The sequence below is a fragment of the Myodes glareolus genome, chromosome X (genome assembly GCF_982192425.1).
Source record: "Myodes glareolus chromosome X, mMyoGla1.1, whole genome shotgun sequence".
Classification (NCBI taxonomy): Eukaryota; Metazoa; Chordata; class Mammalia; order Rodentia; family Cricetidae; genus Myodes; species Myodes glareolus.
The window spans coordinates 85,466,473-85,487,058 of NC_142053.1; the positions used below are offsets into that span (position 1 = coordinate 85,466,473).

The 20,586-nt window shown below is 38.9% G+C and overlaps 1 protein-coding gene across 2 annotated transcripts in view; it reads left to right on the forward strand.

Annotated features, from left to right (window-relative positions):
- Positions 1-20,586, forward strand: part of Ophn1 (oligophrenin 1) — a 327,366-nt gene that overhangs the window by 151,094 nt on the left and 155,686 nt on the right. For both annotated transcript variants that reach the window (XM_085684928.2, XM_085684927.2), the window contains exons 6-7: positions 13,187-13,288; positions 18,195-18,305. In XM_085684928.2, coding sequence (XP_085541054.1) covers positions 13,187-13,288; positions 18,195-18,305 — 213 coding nt within the window. The remainder of the gene's footprint in view (positions 1-13,186; positions 13,289-18,194; positions 18,306-20,586) is intronic.

Here is a 20,586-nt window from a genome sequence, read left to right on the forward strand (position 1 = left end):
TAGCAACAATGCATGGCAGTTGAGAAGAGAAATAAGATATTTTAATGCAAGACCCTAAGCTGCTACACTGACACTTCACAAATACAATGGCTAAAATTAATCATCTGTATGAGCTCAATATCAGAAGCGAAGTACATTCTGCCTTTAGTGAAAGGCAATGCAATATCACATGGTAAAGTACGTGAATATAGGCAGGGGAAAGTTTGTGGATCAGTTATTCAATCGACTATGTCCTGGCTGAACGTCAGTGATAATGAGTAAGAGGAAAGACTTAGGATTTATTTTTAAGACAGTGTCTCATGTATACCAGATTGGCCTTTAATCTACTATGCTGTTTACGATGACTTTGAATTTCTGCTTTTCTTGTCTCTGTCAAGTGTTGGGGTTACAAGCATGCATCATCATGCCCATCTTATGCATCGCTGGATGCAGGGCCTCTTGCATGCTAAGCAAACACTCTACAAACTGAGCTGCATACTCAGAAAAAAGTATGTAATGGGAAAAATATTTTTGGAAACATAGAGGTATAATGAGAAAAGGATATGGTCTGGGGTATCTCTTCTTAACCCTTCATTCTTTTTCTTTTCCTGTAAAATACATTTTTAATTGAAATAGAGATACATCACTTTCTCCCTTTATTTTTCTTATTCCAGCTCCCCCCATACCTTCCCTGAAATTCTTGCCCACAAATTGATACCCTCCCTTTCTTTGATCTCCTTGATGATAGTTGGGATAGAATTTAGGAACTCACACTTAGGATGTCTGATTCTCTTGTCCCAATAGAGGGTTGGGAGTCACACATGCTAAGCAAGTGCTTTATATCTCATTTGCCCCAGGATCCCAATCTTGAATTGTTTGATATGACCTTGAGCAAGTTATTCACCCTACAATTTACTTGAACATCTAATGCATTTATAACCTGTTCATTGAATTATTTTCATTTTATGCTTTGTTTTTGTTTTTCGTTTATTTTTGTGATGATAGGGTCCTATTATGTAATTCTGTCTGGGCTCCAACTCACTATGTAGACAAGGATGTCCTCTAATACAGAAAGAGAACCTCCTGCTTCTGCTCCTTGGAGTGCTAAAATTAAAGATGTATGCCACCACACCTGGCTATTTTCTCTTAGGTAATTAGATTTACGTTTTCTCAACTAGGTAGCAACAGAATCTAGACCGGAATCTTGATGTTCTCTCATTTTATATACTCATCTCAGAAGGGGAAATATTTGGATATGGGGAAGGTTCTTAGTTTTCCTATCCTCCTGAAATGGACTATTTTTTTCTAATTCTGTTTCCCACATTGCTCTTCTGTTTCCATTTCCTGAAAGGTGGTCAAAGAGAGGAAGATGAAAATTATGTCAGGAAGGGCAGAAGTTCATACTGAAGAAGTATTTGCTGCATGCAATCTTGTTTAATGATTCTGTGTCAGGGCCAGTTGACAACATCGTGGTCCTCCCAGAGATCTTTCAAAGAAGCCATTTGACATCTTAATTTATGTTAAGAAAAAAAACTCATTGGGATTAATATGAATCATGCCATCTTCTAACTTTGCAATGTTTGAGTATACACATATGCTTGAATATTCATAAGTTGCTCACATAGTATTCATTTTGGGGTAAGAATCACTTATTGCCAGTTCACAGATTAAGAAAATCAAATAAATAGCAAAACCCTAAGGCACAGAGAAATGGCATAGCTCCTGTGTCCAGTATACTGTGCAACTGTATGAGACTATTACGGCACATCAACAGAAGTGAACATACTACTTCTTCTATTTACTATTTCTATGGTATGGAATCATTTTACCTCTCTTAGCTGTAATTTTGACTGTAATGAATGGGTAATAATTCCATCCATGTTGTATGGATTAAGTGAGATCAATTATAAGAAATGCTTGATGCTAAATGTTAGTTCCTTTACTGTGAGTCATTAATGTGAAAACATAAACTGTCTTTATACATATTCCCTTTAAGTTCTGCATTGTAAATTAAACTTTTATGGTGGTTTAAATGATAGCCCCTCTTAGGCTCATTTTGAATGGAATCCTTCATAGGCTCACATATTTGAATAATTTGCCTCCAGTTGTTGATACTTTGGGGAAGGTTATATAACCTTAAGGGGATGCAGCCTTTCTTGCTGTGAAGCATATCATTGGCGGTGGGCTTTGAGAGTTTACATTGCCCCATTTCCAGGTTACTCTGTTATTTTCTTAGGCACAGTGGATGAGCCTTCATCTATTGCTATTTCAGTCAGTAATTCTGACTCCACAGTTACCGGCCTGCTTCTCTGGCAGTGGCCCAGCCACTTAGGCCTCAGCCTAGTGTGAATTCTGTTCTCACAGGCCGTGACTCTGCTACTGCCACTAAAGGTAGCTTTGCATAAATCTCAGTCATTCTATTTATAAGTAAGACTTGAGAATCAAAGGCTGTGGTGAAAACCTGATAGCTCAAAGAGTTTGACTAGCACCTAGCTAAACTTATATCCTTGGTAGTATCTCGAAAGAGAGCATTCTTCCACTCCACCAACCAACCAACCAAACAAAAACAGCCACATCACTCCAAATCCCTCATTACTACTTCCTGTGCATCGCTCTATGTCTACCACACTCTCTCTGAGGCTCTATGATTACTTTTCTTTCAACTAGTTGCTAACTCCTGACCCAGGTTTAATTGGGTCATATCAATGTAAAATTTTGGGGGTGAATAGTTGATTTTTAATTTAAAGCATATTCAATAATCTACCCTTTTCTCCTATCCTTTCCATATCCTCTTCCCCTTTTTAGAAAGAGATCTTTATTACCCCTTTCTGTTTATTAAGCATATCTTTTAAAGTACAATTAGATCACTCTGTAACTGCTTGTCCTATGGGATTGTGTGATACACTGTAATATGCTTTATATTATAATATGCAAAAACTGTTTCATTTTACTAGAGACATATGGTGAAGTGTTGTCAATCTTAATTTGTGCAGGTATACTCATGATAGCCATGACTTCTAGTAAATGTGTAATAACAGAATCATCCTTTCCAGAACTTAAAGCTCTTATTCATTGAAATTCTGAATATGTATATATGGTATGGTACACATATTTTAGTATTCCAAACTCTACAAAATGAAACACATCCTTTTGTCAAATTCTTTGAGTACCTTCTAGGTAACTTCTTTCTGGTAATGGAGTTTGATTATACAAGGAACAGGTAGAACATGTCCTTATAATTTCTTTGGCTCATTGCCAAGTGATTGAAAAATCTTTCTTCAAATACTTGCTATTAACATGGTATTTCTTATGAAATTTTAGCTGATCAATTTTATCATTACTGTGTCTTGGAGGGCCTGCTAAACCTGTATGGGATGTGATATTTTTTATATACAAGGATGATTTCTATTTTTGATTACTTGTTGTAGTTAAATAAATAACGAAGTTAATTCTGAATCATGTGGAATAAGTTCAACAGTTTCAATATGTTTGAAAAAGCAACTCTTTCTGCATATTGAGAGTTTGTAACTATATTTTGAGCTTCTGAAAAATCTGATAATACTATAGCATGTATTTATGATTTCTAAACTGAATCATAAGGGCTTTGAGCTGCTTTACTTAAGTGTTCTGACTTACCACCTGCCTTTCCTGATTTATTTGCATCAGTGTAGAATTTAGGGGCTCCAGAAATTGGTTTTTCCTTTATTATCTGAGGGACAATCCAATTAGTTCATTTTATAAACTGAAGTCTCTTGCTTTTGGGATATTTGTTGCTAATCTCTCCCAATGAATTACTGCAAGCTCTTTTCCAGTGTTCACTTTCTGCCCATAATGACGCAGTTTCAACATCTGTAAAAGGTACCACAATTTCTGCCATGTTTATTTCTGCTAATTGATTAAGTCTCAACTTTCCTTTTAGAATCAATTCAGAAACCTTTTCTATATATGTCTTTAATTTTTTACTCTGTCTGGTAAAAAAATCTATTCTATGATATTATCTTCTCTCTGAATAAAAATTCCTGTAGGAGCATGAGTGGAAGGTAAAATAACCAGAATACAATTAAGCTCTTGATCTAAGTGATCCACATGTACATCCTATAATTTCTTTTCTACCAGTGCCAATTCTCTCTCAGCCTCACATGACAATTTTCTTGGACCATTTAAGCCCTTGTCACCTTGTTATGTTTGAAATAAATTACTTAGTTCTTGAGTTAATCTAATTGTGGGCTGTAGCTAGTTGATATTTTCCAGCATTTTTTGAAAATCATTAAGTGTTCAAAATTATTCTCTGCTGATTTATACTTTCTGTGGTCAAATTTTCTGTAAACCTATCTTATATCCTTAATAAATAGAATCTCCTCTTTGTGTTTTTTCAGGAGCAATTTGTAATCTCTCACAAGGCAAAATTCTCTTTACTTAACCATTTTTTTTTCTGAAGTATCTGTGTCTGAATCAGTCAATAAGACATTATACATATAATGGTAAATTATAGGTTGAAGAAACTGTTTAGCTGTTGTATAAGATGTAGGTGGGACAGTTTAACATTTCCTTGTGGAAGTATTTTCCAGTGGTACCTTTTAACTGTCTGGGAATTATTAAAAGTAGGTACTGTGAAGTCAAATTTTTCTCTCTTTTTCTTGTAATGTTATAGTGAAGAAAGAATCTTTTAAATCAATAACTGTAAGAGGCCATCCTGTAGGTGATAAAGAAGGCAAGGGATTTCCAGACTGTAAGAGCCCTTGGCTGAATAACCTTATTAATAGCTCTTATATCTGTTATCATTCTCCATTTTTCAGATTTCTTTTTAACAACAGTTACAGGAGAATTCCAAGGACTGGTTCATTCTTCAATATGTTGAGCATTTAGCTGCTCCTGTACCAGATGCTCTAATGCCTGTAATTTTTCTGATGTCAAAGGCCATTGTTCCACCCACACAGGTCTGTCAGTTAACCATTTTAAAGGTAAGGCTGTTGGGAACTTTCAAAGTTCAGCAGCTGTTAGGCCCTGCTTACGTATAACCTTAACAGTTGGTGCTTGTTCTTGATAATACCTTTTAATATTTTTCTCAGAAGCATTCCTTATTTTATAGTTTGTTTCTGAGATTTAATGAATGTTAACCTGTGTTTTCCATTGCTGCACCAAATTATGTCCCCACAAATTCATTGCTATGTTAGCCACATATGGTTTTAATTTTCCTGTTTGTCCTTCTGGACCGATAAACTCAACCCATCTTGCACTTTGTTTTACCTGAGATAAAATTTCAATTCCTAGAAGCTGAACATTTACCTCCCGAAGAGGCCAAACTGGATGCCAGGATTTTGGTGAACTCACTGTTACATCTGCACTCATGCCAATCAAACCCTCAATTTTAATGCCATTTTTTTTTTGTATTTTTATCTTTGGTCTTTTGATCATTTATAGAAGTTTGCCAAAATACTCATTTTATGGTCTCTTCTGAAGATTTTGTTTTATTTGCTGATGCTGTTCTGGTATCCAGAGAAGTATGGTTTTTAAGAACAGGCATTGAAATTTTAAATTCTTCTGTAGATGGGTGATGACAGGGAATGCCTGAACCAAATTTGACATCAGGGCCTACAAGAGGCCTCCTAAGTTCTTTCACGATGGCAAAGGATTACCTTACCTGTCTCGTGTTGATCTGCCCTCATTTAGTCCAATGCTGACCTTTGCCACATGTTCTACATATTCCAGAAGGCTCTAGCTTCTGCTTGGGTTATCTAGAAGAAACATTGTTTCTAGGAACATTTTGCTAAAATCCCTTTTCAGATGACCTTGCTTACCACAACTAAAACATCTGACCTTTTGGTTTTTATTTAAAATTTTCAGAAATCACTTCTCCTATCCAGGTATTATCAAAAGTGTGAGATCCATTATCAACTGTATTTTGAATCCATTCATCTATGGGTGTTAACCTTGCCTTTAAAGGCCCAATCACCCTTTTGCATTCTGAATTGGCATTTTCAAAAGTCAAAGATGTAGTTGATTTTTTTTTCTTCTTTGGGGACCCGCCACCCAACTCCCAAATAAATGGGAGGCTTATTCTTACTTATGAATGCCTGGCCTTGGCTTGGCTTGTTTGTTGTTGGCTTTTTTAACTTAATACATCATGTTTCTCTTCTATGTTTTTCCTCTGGGCTGTTTACCTTTCTTTATTTTATATATCTTTCTTTTCTTCTTATTCTGTGGCTGGCTGTGTGGCTGAATGCCTGGGCCCTGGCATCCTGTTCTCTTTTTTTTTCTCACTCTTCCCCTTCTCTTGAGCCTAATTTCTCTTCCTAGTTATCTCTCTGTCTGGCAGCCCCACCTATCCCTCTCTTCTGTCTAGCTATTTACTGTTCAGCTCTTTATTAGACCAATCAGGCATTTTAGACAGACAAAGGAATACAGCTTTATAGAGCTAAACAAATGCAACACAAATGAATGCAGCACATCTTAGCATCATCAAACAAATATGCCACAGCATAAATGAGTGTAACATATCTTACACTAATACTCCACAACACAGAGATTCAATTAATATTTGTCTAATTTCTGGATATGATATTTATTTATAATTTATAATTTTAAACTTATTTATTTATAATTTATTTATAACATTTATATTTAGAATATTTATATTCATAATACTCATAAAATTTATAATATTTATTTATTATAATTTATTTATAATTTATAAATATTTATAATTTCTGGTTATGATGTGAGATTTATAGCTGAAGTCAATCAACCTTTGTAAAAAAAATCAGTGAAGGCTTCTTTTGGGCCATGTACAATTTTAGTAAATAGTTCAATTTTCTTTTCTGCTTCTTCAATCCTGTCCCAAGCATTCAGTGCTGCCATATGGCATAGAACCGAGATGTGACCATCAAATATGGACTATCTTTGTAAATCAGCATGCTGTCCCAAGGTTAATTTTAATTTATTAATACAAATACAAATTTGGGATTCACAGTGTGGCTGACTATCCCCCAAGATTATACTGCTTCATATTTTTGCTTCAAAATTGTGTTTGAAGATGGTGGTTTCTCAGCTTCCTGCACCAGCTCCCTGCTCCCATGCTTCTCCCACCACCATGGGCTCTTATCCCTCTGGAAACAGCCAAAATAAACTCTTTCCTTCATGAATTTTTGAACTTTTGAACATGGTATTTTATCATAGCAACAGAAAAGTATCTAATAAAATCTTACAAGATTTATAAACCTTAGATTTGTGTCTCTGTATGATTCACTTACTTTTTGGAGTTTTTAAGAAATACTGCTGTTATAGCTCAGGCTACTGTGGAACTCACTATCCTTATTCCGTAGCCTCTTGAGTGCTCCCCATTTCCAGGTGACTTATTCTTTTATTGTGCTTCAAGACCTGCTAATATCACCTTCTCTGTCGAATCCAAAGAAGAAAGCGACGGCAGCTTCCCTCAGTGCAGGTTTTAATTGTCAGGCGCCTACTGAAAGTCAGTATTTTGACCCCCTGTACTTTGTCTCTCTGTCAAATTGCAGAACTACATTATTTTAATCCACACCATAAACTATTACTGAAGACCCGAGGGTGCATCCTAGTGTTAGAACATTGAACACTTGCCTTGTGTGCTGGACATTTTCATGTCTAACACTAGGAAAAGGGAACATCAGTTTTTAAAAAAAGTCCCTACTAGACTGATCTATGGACAAACCTGTGGCTCATTTTTTTGATTGATGCTTTATGTGTGCGGGCCCAGCTCACTCTGTGCAATACTGCCCCTGGACTGGTGGTCCTTGGTGTGGTAAGAAGGCAGGCCAAGGAAACCTGTAAACAGCATTCCTCCATGATTTCTGGATCAGCTTCTGCCCCTAGGTTCTGGTCCTGGTTTCCCTCAGTGATGGACTGTCATGGAACTAGAAGCTGAAATAAACCCCTTTATCCCAAGTTGCTTATGGTCATGGTGTTTATCATAGCAATATAAACCCTAAGACATATACACGAGGCCATGGGTTGAGCAAACTTAGCATCACTCCCACCACAGGGAAAAAATCCTGAATTATTGTTCTCTGTTTTCAGTTTTCTGAGGTCATTCTTTTTAATAAGCAGCATAGTAAGTCTTTTCTTTGTATTCCTGAGAAGAGCCCTCAAATGCTGCTGTTTGCAAAGGTCTCATTTCCTACCGACAGCAGCATCACCACCCTGTACAAGGAGTCATTAATACCTTGGCCACACAGACCTCCCTGTGCTGCATTCTGGGACCGCAGACACTGGTGCAAGTGGGTGGAGACATTGATATAAGCTCATAGCCTCTTCCAAGTAGGAGGTGGGAGAGCGAAACAGCTGTCAGCTCCACAGCTGGTCTGGTCAACCCGAGTGGTTCCAACTTCATCTGGCCAGAAAGAGAACCTCCTCAGTCCATGAGAGATTTGCTGAACCAGAACCAATGTCTTAAACCTTTGGCAGCTCATGTTAACTTCCTCTAAAGAGGACAGAAGTTGCCTGGCTCTGCCTGCCTGGACACAGTGTTCTCTGGACATTTGTCATGCTCTTTAAGTGCTCCGACCAGCTGCTTCTTCCAAGCAGCATTTCTTGGCGGAGCTATGCAATGCACAGGAAACACGTTTCACGGGACGCTTGTTTTCTTCAGCACTCACTTCGGCACATCCCATGAAGAAAGAATGACCTTCTTTTCAGTCTAAAAGAAAGATAGATTCTTGCAACAGTGTAAGAAATAGTAATCTCTGCCAGATATGGTGATGCATGCCCTTAATCCAAGGACTCGGGTGATTGAGAAGGGATGTTTGGAGGGCCACTCTGAGCTATATAGCAAGGGTGTGTCTCAATTCTAAACCCATACAGAAGAAACAGCACTCTCCGCAGCTATTTTGTGTTGCATTTTTTTCTGCGTATGAAGAATGATGGTCGCTTAATGAGAGCACTCATGTTTTAAAAGGTGATAGGAAAATGAGCTTTTAAGGTTTATTTCTAGTCCTTACTGGAGTATGAGGGCCTTGAATGCTGCTTCCAATGGCCTTGCTTTCTCTAGATTGTGTTGGGCAATGCCCGTGCCCAGCACAAACTTATTTACTATATTTTGTCTAACACAGATAAAAGAATTTGTGTAACTAGATTGCTAAATGTATGCTTGCAAAGCACGTCTTAAAATTAGAAGGGAATTTGTAATTTGTTTATAGCTTTCATACTTGGATAATTTCTTCTCCAGTTTTGTGTAGCAGTTGTAGCGCCTATAAATGGTATTATAGTGTTTTCATATATATATGATGGAGCAGGTGTTCTTGTTTCTAGACTGTGTTAGAGTGAATACAATATTAATGTAATTCATATATTTCTACAATTCTACAATTATTTTCTTCTTGTTCTTCTTTTCCTCCTATTTATCCATTCTTTCCTTTTGTAAAATTTTCATTCTTCCTCACATCCTTCTGAAGGCTGGAATTAGGGCTATGCACCCCCATACCAGATTTATGTTATTATGTATGCAGTGCTGAGGGTTCAGAGGAGGGACTCCTAAACCCAGACTAGGACATGAAGGCATCGAGAGACACACAGAACACACTCCATTGACATAAAGAGACGGGATCTTGAAGAATGAATTGTGGTTGGCCAGTGAAGTAGAAGGAGGAAAATGAGAAGTGGAGGGCTCACGTTGTACAAAGACAGAAGGTTGTCCCATAACCATATCACTGTCTGTGCTGGATAGTTTTATGTCCACTTGACAAAAGCTAAAGTTACACAAGATGGGGGGACCACGATTAAGAATATGCCTTCATAATATCAGGTTATAGCAAGTCTTTATGGCATTTTCTTACTGATTGATGGGGGAGGGTCCAGCCCATTGTGGTGGTGCTATAGGTTCTAGGTTCTATAAGAAAGCAGGCTGAGCAAGCCAGGGGAACAAGCCAGTAGTAAGTAGTACACCCCCATGGTCTCTTCATCAGTACTGCCTGTCCTGATTTCTTTTGATGAACTGTGATGTCAAAGTGTAAGCTAAATAAACTCTTTCCTCCCCAAGTTACTTTGGTCATGGTGTTTCATCTCAGCATTAGTAATTCTAATTAAGATTCCCTCTCCATCAAGGTGTATAAACTGAGTCCAGTAGTCAGTGCTGGCTTTAAGAAAAGCTATTTTAAGTAGTTTGTTGTACCTCTTAATGGCTGGGTGCCTTTGGATCAGCAACTTAATACCTCCGAGATTTGGTGTTTTCATGTATTAAACAAGAATACTATCCAGCACATTTTTAATGCTGCTAAAATAGGATATGGAAAGTGTCAGAATGAAAGAAATTACTTTTAGGAGTATAAATACAAAGCTCTTAAATAAAATACTAGGTGTCTAAATCAGACAGTAATAAAAATATACCATTAGGGGCCTAGAGCAATGGCTCAGTGGTTAAGAGCACTTGCTGCTCTTCCAGAGGACCTGAGTTCAGTTCCCAGCACCCACATCTGATGGTTCACAAGTGTTTGTGACTCCAGCTCCAAAGGGTCCAATGCCTCTGGCCTCTGCAGGGGCCTAGACTCATGTATACATACTCTCTCTCACACAAAATTAACCGCGAGGGGTGCGATCACCCACTGATACAAGGGGACTGATCTAATGAGAGTTCACCAAGGCCAGTTGGACTGGGACTGAACGAGCATGTGATCCAACCAGATTTTCTGAATGTGGCCAGATTCTCTGAATGTGGCTGGCCCGGAGCCTTTCTGAAAAGCCATTGACAATGACACTGGGACTTGTTTCCTCTGCATATACTGGATTTTTGGGATCCAGTCTGTTTGGATACTCACCTTCCTGGACCTGGAGGGAGGGGGGAGGAACTTGAACTTCCCACAGGGCTGGAAGCCCTGACTGCTCTTAGGGATGGAGAGGGAGGAGGAGGGGGAGGGAGGGAGTGGGAGGGTGTTGGGAGGAGGGGCGGAAATGGAAACTTTCATAATTTAATAAACTTTGAAAAAAAATCTGAAAAAATGCATCATAATCAGTTAGTGATTATCTCACACCCCTCCCTCAAAATCAGTCTTGGAAATCAAGCAGTGGGAGTTCCTTCATTTTTCATGTAAATTTATTATAGCAAATTTAGAACTGAAAGGAAACTCAGTAATGCTTGCATGATAAAAACCTATCGGAAGAATTAGTGGAGAAACATTACATATATTTCTTTTACTTGAGGAAGAAGATAAGGCTATCCATTCCTATAGTGCTGTTTAACCAGATTTTGCAGGGACCAGCTGGTGCTCTAAGAATGGTAATTAAGTCATGTGTCAAAATAGGAATGCATAAATTGCCAGACTTTACAGATGATGTAACCACTTAATGCCAAAAAAATCATTGATTATCAGCAAAACCTTATATGAAATTTAGACAGCATGTCAATTATAAGCCATTTATGAAAATGATCATTATTATTTTTTACATGTGACATATTTAACCGATATAAGTAGTGACACCTTTCATATTAATAATAAATACATTAAAATGTGATATTTCCCGCTTCCAAATGTTTTGCCATATTATTTTACAGATGTTAATTCAACTCAAATTAATCTGTACATTCAAATTTAGTTTTGGGAACCTCTTACAATTCACCAGCAGTCTACCTTAAAACGGAATTCTTACCAGCATGAAATACTTTTTTATGTTGGTGACACATCACTCAAAGTCAGCATGATGAGAACAGTCTTAGAGGACCTCTGTTGTTTGGCTGCCGTCAGCATTTTCTTCTCAATTACCTCACTAGTTCATTTCACCCGAATACTTGGTGACTTTTCTAACCCAAAGTTCCAGAAGTCCTTACACAATCCTCCCCAGAACATGGTCAGGTGTCTGTCTCAGCCCTATGCCACTCTCTGGTACGAGTCTCTGTCTTAGGTTTCTATTGCTGGGTAAACCACCATGACCAAAAGCAACTTAAGGAGGAAAGGGTTTCTTTGTTTACAGATCATAGTCCATCACTCAGGGAAGCCAGGGTGGAACTCAAGGCAGAAAGCTGGAGGCAGGGACCTCAGTAGCAGTCATGGACGGGTGCTTCTTGTTGGCTTGCTCCTCATGGCCTTTTCAGCCGCTTTCTTATACATCCCAGGACCACCAACCCATGGGTGACACCACTCAGCAGTAAGCTAGGCCATCCCACATCAACCATTAATCAAGAAAATGGTGCATGGACATAATCTACAGGCCATCTGATGGAGGCATTTCCTCAACTGAAGATCCGCTTCCTAAATGCCGTGAGCTCCTGTCAAGCAGAGAAAAACATCAGGACAATGAGTTTGTGGCAAATGTGGCTGTCAGCATTTCTTTAGAAGCCGTGTGACTGATACTTGTGCTGAGCAGCAGAGAAGTTAATTACATTTCATCGCCGAGGAGAGTGAAGACTGTGTCCCCACCCCCATAAAGCTAGCTGTGAATTCTTGTTTCCTATCTAAATCTCCCAGGATTCCCCCCCCCCCCCCGTTAGCCTGTAATATGCAGCAGTAAATACTTAAATAACACCAAAGAATTCAGTGGGGGAACTCCTTGATTCCTGTTGTCTTGGAATGGAGGCTGCTGGAAGTCATTCAGATTCATACAGATTAGCCTTTCCCGGATACATTTGCTTCACGGTTATGTTTCTTTTTTCTTTTTAAATGATGAAATGAATATGTAAAGGGAAGAAAGGGTGTTCAGCAACAGAGACCCGCCCCCCTTCCCCGAGTGCCAGTTTTGGCTTCAGCTTTAACCAGTAGGAACTGCCTTTTTTTTTTTTTGGTGGAGTACAGTTTTTTAAATTATTGTATTTAAAAGAATATTATTTTACATACCAATCCCAGTTCCCTCTCCCTTCTGTCCTCCCACTCCCCCCACCTTCTCTCCCCCCATATACTTCTCAGAGAGGCCTCTCATGGAAAGTCAACAAAGTCTGTCACATCACTTGAGGCAGGACTAAGGCTGTATCTAGGCTGAGCAAGATATCCCTCCATAGGGAATGGGCTTCAAAGAGCCAGTAACTGCCTATCTTTGTAGGTAAAATAATTTGGGATTATAGTTGAGGAAATCAAAACTGCTGAGCTCAGCGCAAAACAGCACATTCGGCACTGGCTGTAGTTTTTCTTTGCTTCCCAGGAACTGCAAAAACTGATCACATGAAACCTGAACCTGTATCTTTCATTCTTCTTCCTAAGGCCAGAGTATTAAAGCATATAAATTTAATGTGAAGCTTCTGTTCCATGTCTAGGAGAGGAAGAAGAAATTTGAAAAGGACGGTGAGAGGTTTTACTCATTACTGGACCGGCACTTACACCTGTCAGCCAAAAAGAAAGAATCTCAGCTGCTAGAGGTATGTTCCCCACGTCCATCCCCGACTCCATCCCGTGCTGGGTTAGAAATCACAGTCATTCCGCTTGGGAGGTTTCCCCTTAAGATGGCTGAACAGGAGCCATGGAAACATTTGTAGGGAATACCTGAGGTCTGGGCCCCAGGCTATCCGAGTCTTGAGCCAGTTCCTCCACTACCTTCCCGTGTTAAGGAACTTCATTTCTGGCGTCAGCCCTACTGTGTGAAAGAGTGGTACTCAAGGATCTCCAGTGTCATTTTCAACTCCAGTTCCTAAGTCTGTGTTCAGATAGATTTACACTGGTATTGTATTTGGTAGATAAGGAGCAGACAGCTTGGTGGTGTTCCATTGCCTGTTTTGGTGGGAGCAAGGAAAGCTGCACTGTGGCTACTGCTTCTTTGAGACTTACACTGGCTACAATTCTCCCAAGGCACTGTTTAATAGATACCTACCAAATCACATTACACTGGGTGGAACAAGAATAAAGGGACACCAATACAATGGTCATGCCCTTCTCCACCTCAGAGCTGGGATTCTAAATTAAGAATGTGCATTAATCTCCTAGCAGCAAGGCTCCTTCTGTTCCGTAGTATGCATGTTTATATAATAGTCTTGAGGGACCTGGGGGATGAGGAGGTGAAGACTTATGTCTGAATGGAGGAATTTCCTCTATGGAAGAAAGATGTCTTTCCAATTTGAGATAATCATTTGAAAAAAATAAAATGTATGACAAATAGAAATGGAGAAATTGCCTTACTGAAGCTAGTAGCCTCGAGGCTGAACAAGGCCTGAGATAATCTTGAGAAGCAATTTGTCCAGAATCGATACTACTCTAAAAGACTAGTGAAGGACATGATAGTGTAATCAAGAGCAGTGGACTTACATCCTCCTTTTTTGTTTTTGTGTATGTGTTCTTTTTTTCTTTTTTGAAACAGGGTTTCCCTGTGTAGCTTTGGAGCCTAGCTCTTGTAGACCAGGTTGGCCTCGAACTCACAGAGATCCACCTGCCTCTGCCTCCCGAGTGCTGGGATTAAAACCGTGCACCACCACTGCCCCACCCTTATATCTTGACAAGTGGGTGCAACAATAACAAGAAGAGAGGGAGAGAGAGAGAGAGAGAGAGAGAGAGAGAGAGAGAAGAAAGAGAAAAGAAAAACATGGGCAAGACATCAAATAGTGAAGAAATAGTATCAGCAGCAGGCAAGGAGAGCACAGGGGTAATTTCCAAAATTATCTGTCTGAACAAATGCTGTCTGAACAAAAGGAGGATGAGGGAATTTTTAGAGAGGCTATTTTAATAGTGGCTCTCTCTGCACAAGTTGCCTATGCAGACAGAGTGGCTTTTCTCAAATACCTGTTCCTCAGACAGTCTAAAATTATAACTCATGCTAGGCAGGGAGTGCCCATGTTACCAGACCCAATGAAAACCTAGGGGTATCATCAGCCTCTAGAGTACCTTCCATGGCAGCTATTTTTACTCTGTTGTTATAGCTTATTGAAAGAGAAATTTCATGTATTCTTTGTGAGACTACTGAGGGAGAGAGGGAGGGTGAGGGCTGCAATTATAGCTCCGGAGTTCAAGGCCATCCTTTGCTACCTAGAGAGCGTGAGGCCAGCTTAGGATACATTAGTCCCTGTCCCCCAAAAGGAAACAAAGAACCATATCATTGCTAAATAACTTTTCTGTTTTATTGTTGCATTGACTCATCTCTCGGAATGGTGCGAAAGAAGTCAAGAGACACTGTGTAGGATAGGTCTAGGCTTATTGTTTCTGGCGAGGGGAGAGGCAGCAAGGAGGAGTGTGTACCGGGCTATATCCCTAGACAAAATTTCCCCTTTAATTTAACTATTTATTTGATGATTATACATTCATATGTGGTTATAGCAAATGAGAGAGATTTTATATACTTAAAGAAAAATGGAATGGAAACTACAGAGATAAAGTATTGGATCTTGGGCACACATTCTCACTGTTGTTAAGGTCTTGTGTTTGTTTGTTACAATTGGTGAGCCAATGGGTTTTATGTTCTGTGGGATATGGATTGTTTATTTTTACGTTGCCCATGCGATACCGTGTTACTCCTCTTTTAGCCCCATCCTGAGGGATTTGACAAGTGTATAATGACACGTGAACAGTCTAGTGTCATGGAGAGCATCTTCATTGTTCTGAAATTCTCCTGGCTCCATGCTCGCTCATCTCAGTCCCTGGCAGCCACTGATATTTTGTCTTTTCTATAATGTCATGGACTCCTGTAGCATGGATGCTTTTCATATTGACTTCTTTCATTTAGTAATATGTGTCTATTATTCCTCTATTTTTATGACTTGATAGCTATCTCATTTCTCTTCAGGGCTGTTGTCTGGTTGTACCACATATGTATCTTATATCCTATGGAAGGCTATTTTTTTCTTCTGAATTTTGGCAGTTATTAATATGGCCATGATAAAGATTCATGTGTAGATTTTGTTGAGGTTGTTTTGATAAAGTCTATAGAGTATGAGTTGGGTTGCATTGTAAGCAGATGATTTATTTTGGAAGAGGCCGTTATTTTCCAGCATGTACCATTCTTCTTTCCAACCCGCTGTAGACTTTATTTTGCTTCTTCTTATCAGCAGTTGGTGTTTTCAGTGTTTTTACTGTTAGCCACTCTAATAGGTGTGCAGTGGTATCACATTTCTGTTGTCATTTGAAGTTTCCCAGTGACATGTAATATCTCCTCATGTGCTTAGCTGCCACCTGTGTTCTCTGCTGAGCTGTCTGATCTGATACTTAAGTTGGAGTTATTTTAAATTTGAGTTATTTTCTTGTTGCTGTGTTTTAAGGACTCTGTGTATGATGTTAGGTACCAACCTAATATCAGAATCATGTTTTACAATACTCCAAGTATATACTTTTATTTTTGTAGAAGGATCTTTGGTGCTGCACCTGTTTTTGGTTTTTGAAATTTTACATATCCATAATTTCAATGGATCATGCTTTTGATGTATTTAAAATTCTTGCCAATTCAAAACCATGCAGATTATCTGCTCCCTCATCTTGCTTTGTGACATCTCAAGGAGGTCTCAAACTTGTGTCTTGCTGCTTTAGACTCTTGAGTGCTGGCATCTGTGCGTATCATCATATGTGCCTAGATTTTCTCTGACTTTTGCTTCCAAGAGTTTTAAAATAGCGTCCTCTAGATTTGACTAGGGAAACACACCTAGGAAATCTCAACAATATATTTATTTAAACAAGGCTGGCATAATTACAATATCAGTTGTCATGCTCTTGTGGACAGTGTAATTTTTAAAAGTAAAAATTTGTGTTGTTTTTAGCACACAAACATATGTATTTCAGTGTGACATTTTTAGTTCTCCATTTTCTTCTTGCTCATGCTCTTCCTCCCCTGATAGTCCCCAGTTCTGCTATCATAATATATTTTCCACCATCCTTTCTTGTTCTCTCCACCTCCCTTTAGACCTCCTGTTCTCTTCTAGAGCTTTCCCACTTCTTTGTCCTACAAAAAGGCATATACACATAAGTTAAGTCCAGATTCTGATTGGGAGGAGTGATGTGGTATTTTTTCTGACTTTGTCTTTTTTCACTAAACCTGCTGATTTCCAATCCTCAAAATTATGTGACTTTATTTTTCTTTAGTGCTAAATGAAATTCAATTGTGTTTATGCATCTAATTTTCTGTATCTGTGCATTTATTGATGGACATCTAGGCTGCTTCCATATCATGGCTATTATAAATAGTGGAAAAATAAACATGGATGTGCAATTATTTCTGTAGGATGCCAACTTAAGAGTCATTTGGGTGTATACATAGGAGCTGTGTATGTATCTAGCTAATATGGTACTTTCTTCATTTTGCAAAATCCCCAGTTACTATCATTGAAAATGTTTCTCTGTTCCATTCTCTTTCTTCCATCACTTGTATTCTGAATACTCATACGGTACACATTTATCTAGCAGTTCTCAGATGTTTTATTTTGTTGTTTACTCTCTTTGTTTTGACCTTTGTGTGGATGTAAATTCAATCTCAGTGATTCTTTTTCCCCCTGTGTTGTCAGGACTCTTACTCAGAGCCCGTACCTGCTAGGTGGGTGGTATGCTTTTGAGCAATCTCTCCAGGCCCAGACGTATTCTTTCCTTGACCTTGTTCATACTGGTGGTGATCCCAATAAAGCATGCTTCATTTTTGTTCCAGGGTTTTCGATTTCTGGCATTTCCTTTGATTCCATGCTGCAGTTTCATGCAGCCTCTGCCTTCTCTTCGTTAGTTTCTGGTGCCTTTTTGCTTGCTTGGGATTGTTTTTTTTTTTTTTTTTACCTTTCCTGCTTAAAATGCAAAGAGGATGTTTGGATAAAGAAACGGATATAAGCGCTCAGTGTGAGCTTTTGTGCTTGTTTGGCTAGGATGTAAGTTGGGCTTAGTTTGCTGTTGCTGTAGTTTCTTTGGAGCCCTTGCTTTGTCTTTGCGTTTCTTAGCAGCTTATTCTTAAACTGGGTAGTAGTTCTTTAGTGAGAGCGGTGATGCCCAGCCTTGAGCACCTATCACCCCCAGTGTCTGTTCTCCTGAGTTCCGATTCTCTCTGTACAACTATAATCTAGTTTGGGCAACAGCCCTTATCCCCATGACTTTACTGTTGGATTTAAGGAGAAAGGTTCTCCAACTTGGTCAGCTTTTTCCTTGATCTGAAAATCAGTTTGATGACTCCCAAACTTCTTCCATGCTAGACTAGAAATAGAAAACCTTCAGTCTTTAATCTCTTGGCTTCATATTCCATCTCTGTAAAATACAGTAGAAATAAAGAAAACAATCAAAATAGGATGTTTGCAGGTAGCTCAATGCCTCTTTGACATTCCTGACTTTCAAAAGTTTGACCATGCCCACTTTGTGACATGTGTTGCCCTCTTTCTACAGGCAGACCTCCAAGTGGATAAGGAAAGGCACAATTTCTTCGAGTCCTCCCTTGACTATGTCTATCAAATCCAGGAAGTTCAAGAGTCCAAGAAGTTCAATATTGTGGAGCCAGTAAGTTCTCTCTGTTGGTTAGTATTCTAAAAAAATGTGTTTCCCAAATCCTCAAATGAATGTACAGAACTTTGGTCATAAAAGTGGAAGCTTAAGGAATGAAAACGCCAGTCCATGCTCAGATACATGTCAAGATACATGTCAAGAACGTGAGCACATAGGCTTAGATTTCTCCTGCTCTTTCAGACGTGTTCACGCTTTTCCTTACCTTGTTCACACTGTTTTGCTCTCCATTTATGATATTTCATTTTCCCTTATTCAATCCTTTCCCAATTTCTATGTCACACTTTATTTTTTCTCTTTTAAAAGTAATATTTTATTAATTTGTAGAGAATTTCGTACAATGTGTCTTGATCTTATTCACCTGATTCCTTCCCTTAACTCTTCCCCAGCTCACTCCCATCTCCCTGCTTTTTTTTTTTAAAGAAAATACTTCATGCTATCTTGCATCAACTGTCCTGACTCTAACAATATTTCTGTCCCCTTTTCTGTGATGTCCCCAGAGACTTAAGGGTGGGGGTTGTGCTCTAAATGTATCGATTGGAGGCAGAAATTCTATTATCAGTTTATTTCTGCATTTGGACCAGTTATGGCTTTCTGGAGTGTTCTTCATCTGCTTCACAAAATAAGCTTATTCAATGACGGGTGAGAGCTCCACTCATCTCTGGACAGAAGGATGAGTATTTAGATATAGTTACAGCTTATGCTGGTTTAGTGGCAGGGGCAAGTTCTCTGTGTACCATGGTCCGAGCAGCCACAAGTAGCTGGCTAAACTGATAAGTGTCAGATATGGATTCCCTCCTGTTAGGTGGATCTTAAATCCAATGAGGTGACTGTTGCCTGCGGATGTAAGGGCCACTACTGTACCTTTCAGGCTATCTTGTCACCGTGGTCAGTGTTGCTATTAATTGCCATTATAGCTGGATGGGACTTGATTACTTTCCTCCCTTGGCAGCTTGCACGGCTCCTTCTGAAACCCTGAGGACTAATCCTCAGTGAAGAATCTTCAGATCAGATCCAGATCAGTTCCTCTAAATCCTTCATCTGAAATGTGTGGTGTTTTCAGCAATCGGGTCTTATCTTCAAGTCTGAAAGTTACCAAAGACAATGGCAACAACCTATGTTGTTTTTGTTTTTGGAGGGTCTCTTAGATTCCCCTAACCAACAACTTAAAAGTAGGTTTCATGTGCCTGGCACTGGGTTTTTATTAGGTAGTGTGTATTCTTTTAGGGGGAGTATCATCACCCCAACTGATGTAACTTTACTCAAATGATATATTTCTCTTTGTGTACACACACAGACATGTGCACATACACAGGCACACATACATATACACACAAAATCTAATTTTAAGGTGCTATTAAAATATGATTTCCCCTACTGATTTTCTAAATATCTTTAGTGTTATTTATCCTTCCTCCTTCCCCCTCCCTTCGTGTTGCCATTCTTCTTTCCTGTTTAAGTAAATCTCACCTACTCATTTTCCCTCTTAGAGCGACTGTGCCCTACAATTTTCTTGTCTAGAACTCTTGCCCAACCCGTCCCCTCCCATGGCCTCCTTCAATTTTTCTGGTATTTGTAGTTACTGTAGTTTATAAACTCACTTCTGAAGACTTGGGGTTAGGGTCTGAGTTACCCCACTCAATATAATATTTCCTGTTTTCGTCCATTCATCAGCAACTTTCATGATTTTAGTTTTCTTTACATAAAAATAACAAATAATATTTCATCATGTATAAGCACCATATTTTTGTTCTCTATTCCTAAGTTAAAGGACATTTAGATTGTTTTCATTTCTTAGTTATCGTGCATAGAGCCGTGATGCTCATTGTAGAGCAGGATGAGAAAGCCTTCGGGTATATTACAAGTAGGTCATATAGTCGATTGTAACTTTTTGCAAACCCTCCACACAGGTTTCCAGAGTGACAGCACCAGTTTGCAATGCCAACAGTGAATGAGGGGTCCCCTTCCCCCACATCCTCACCAGCATTTGTTGTGGTTGTTTTGTGCATTTGTCCATTCTGGGTGGGATGAGATGAAATGTCAATGTCATTTTAATTTGTATTTCCCTGATTGCTAAAGATAATGGGCATGTTTGAGGGTTTTTTTTTTGCCATTTTTATTTTTATTTCTGCTTCTGAGCACTCTTTTTTCGGTTCTTTTCTTTCTTTCTTTTTTTTTTTTTTGGTTTTTTGAGACAGGGTTTCTCTATAGTTATGGAGCCTGTCCTGGAACTAGCTCTTGTAGCCCAGGCTGGCCTTGAACTCATAGAGATCTGCCT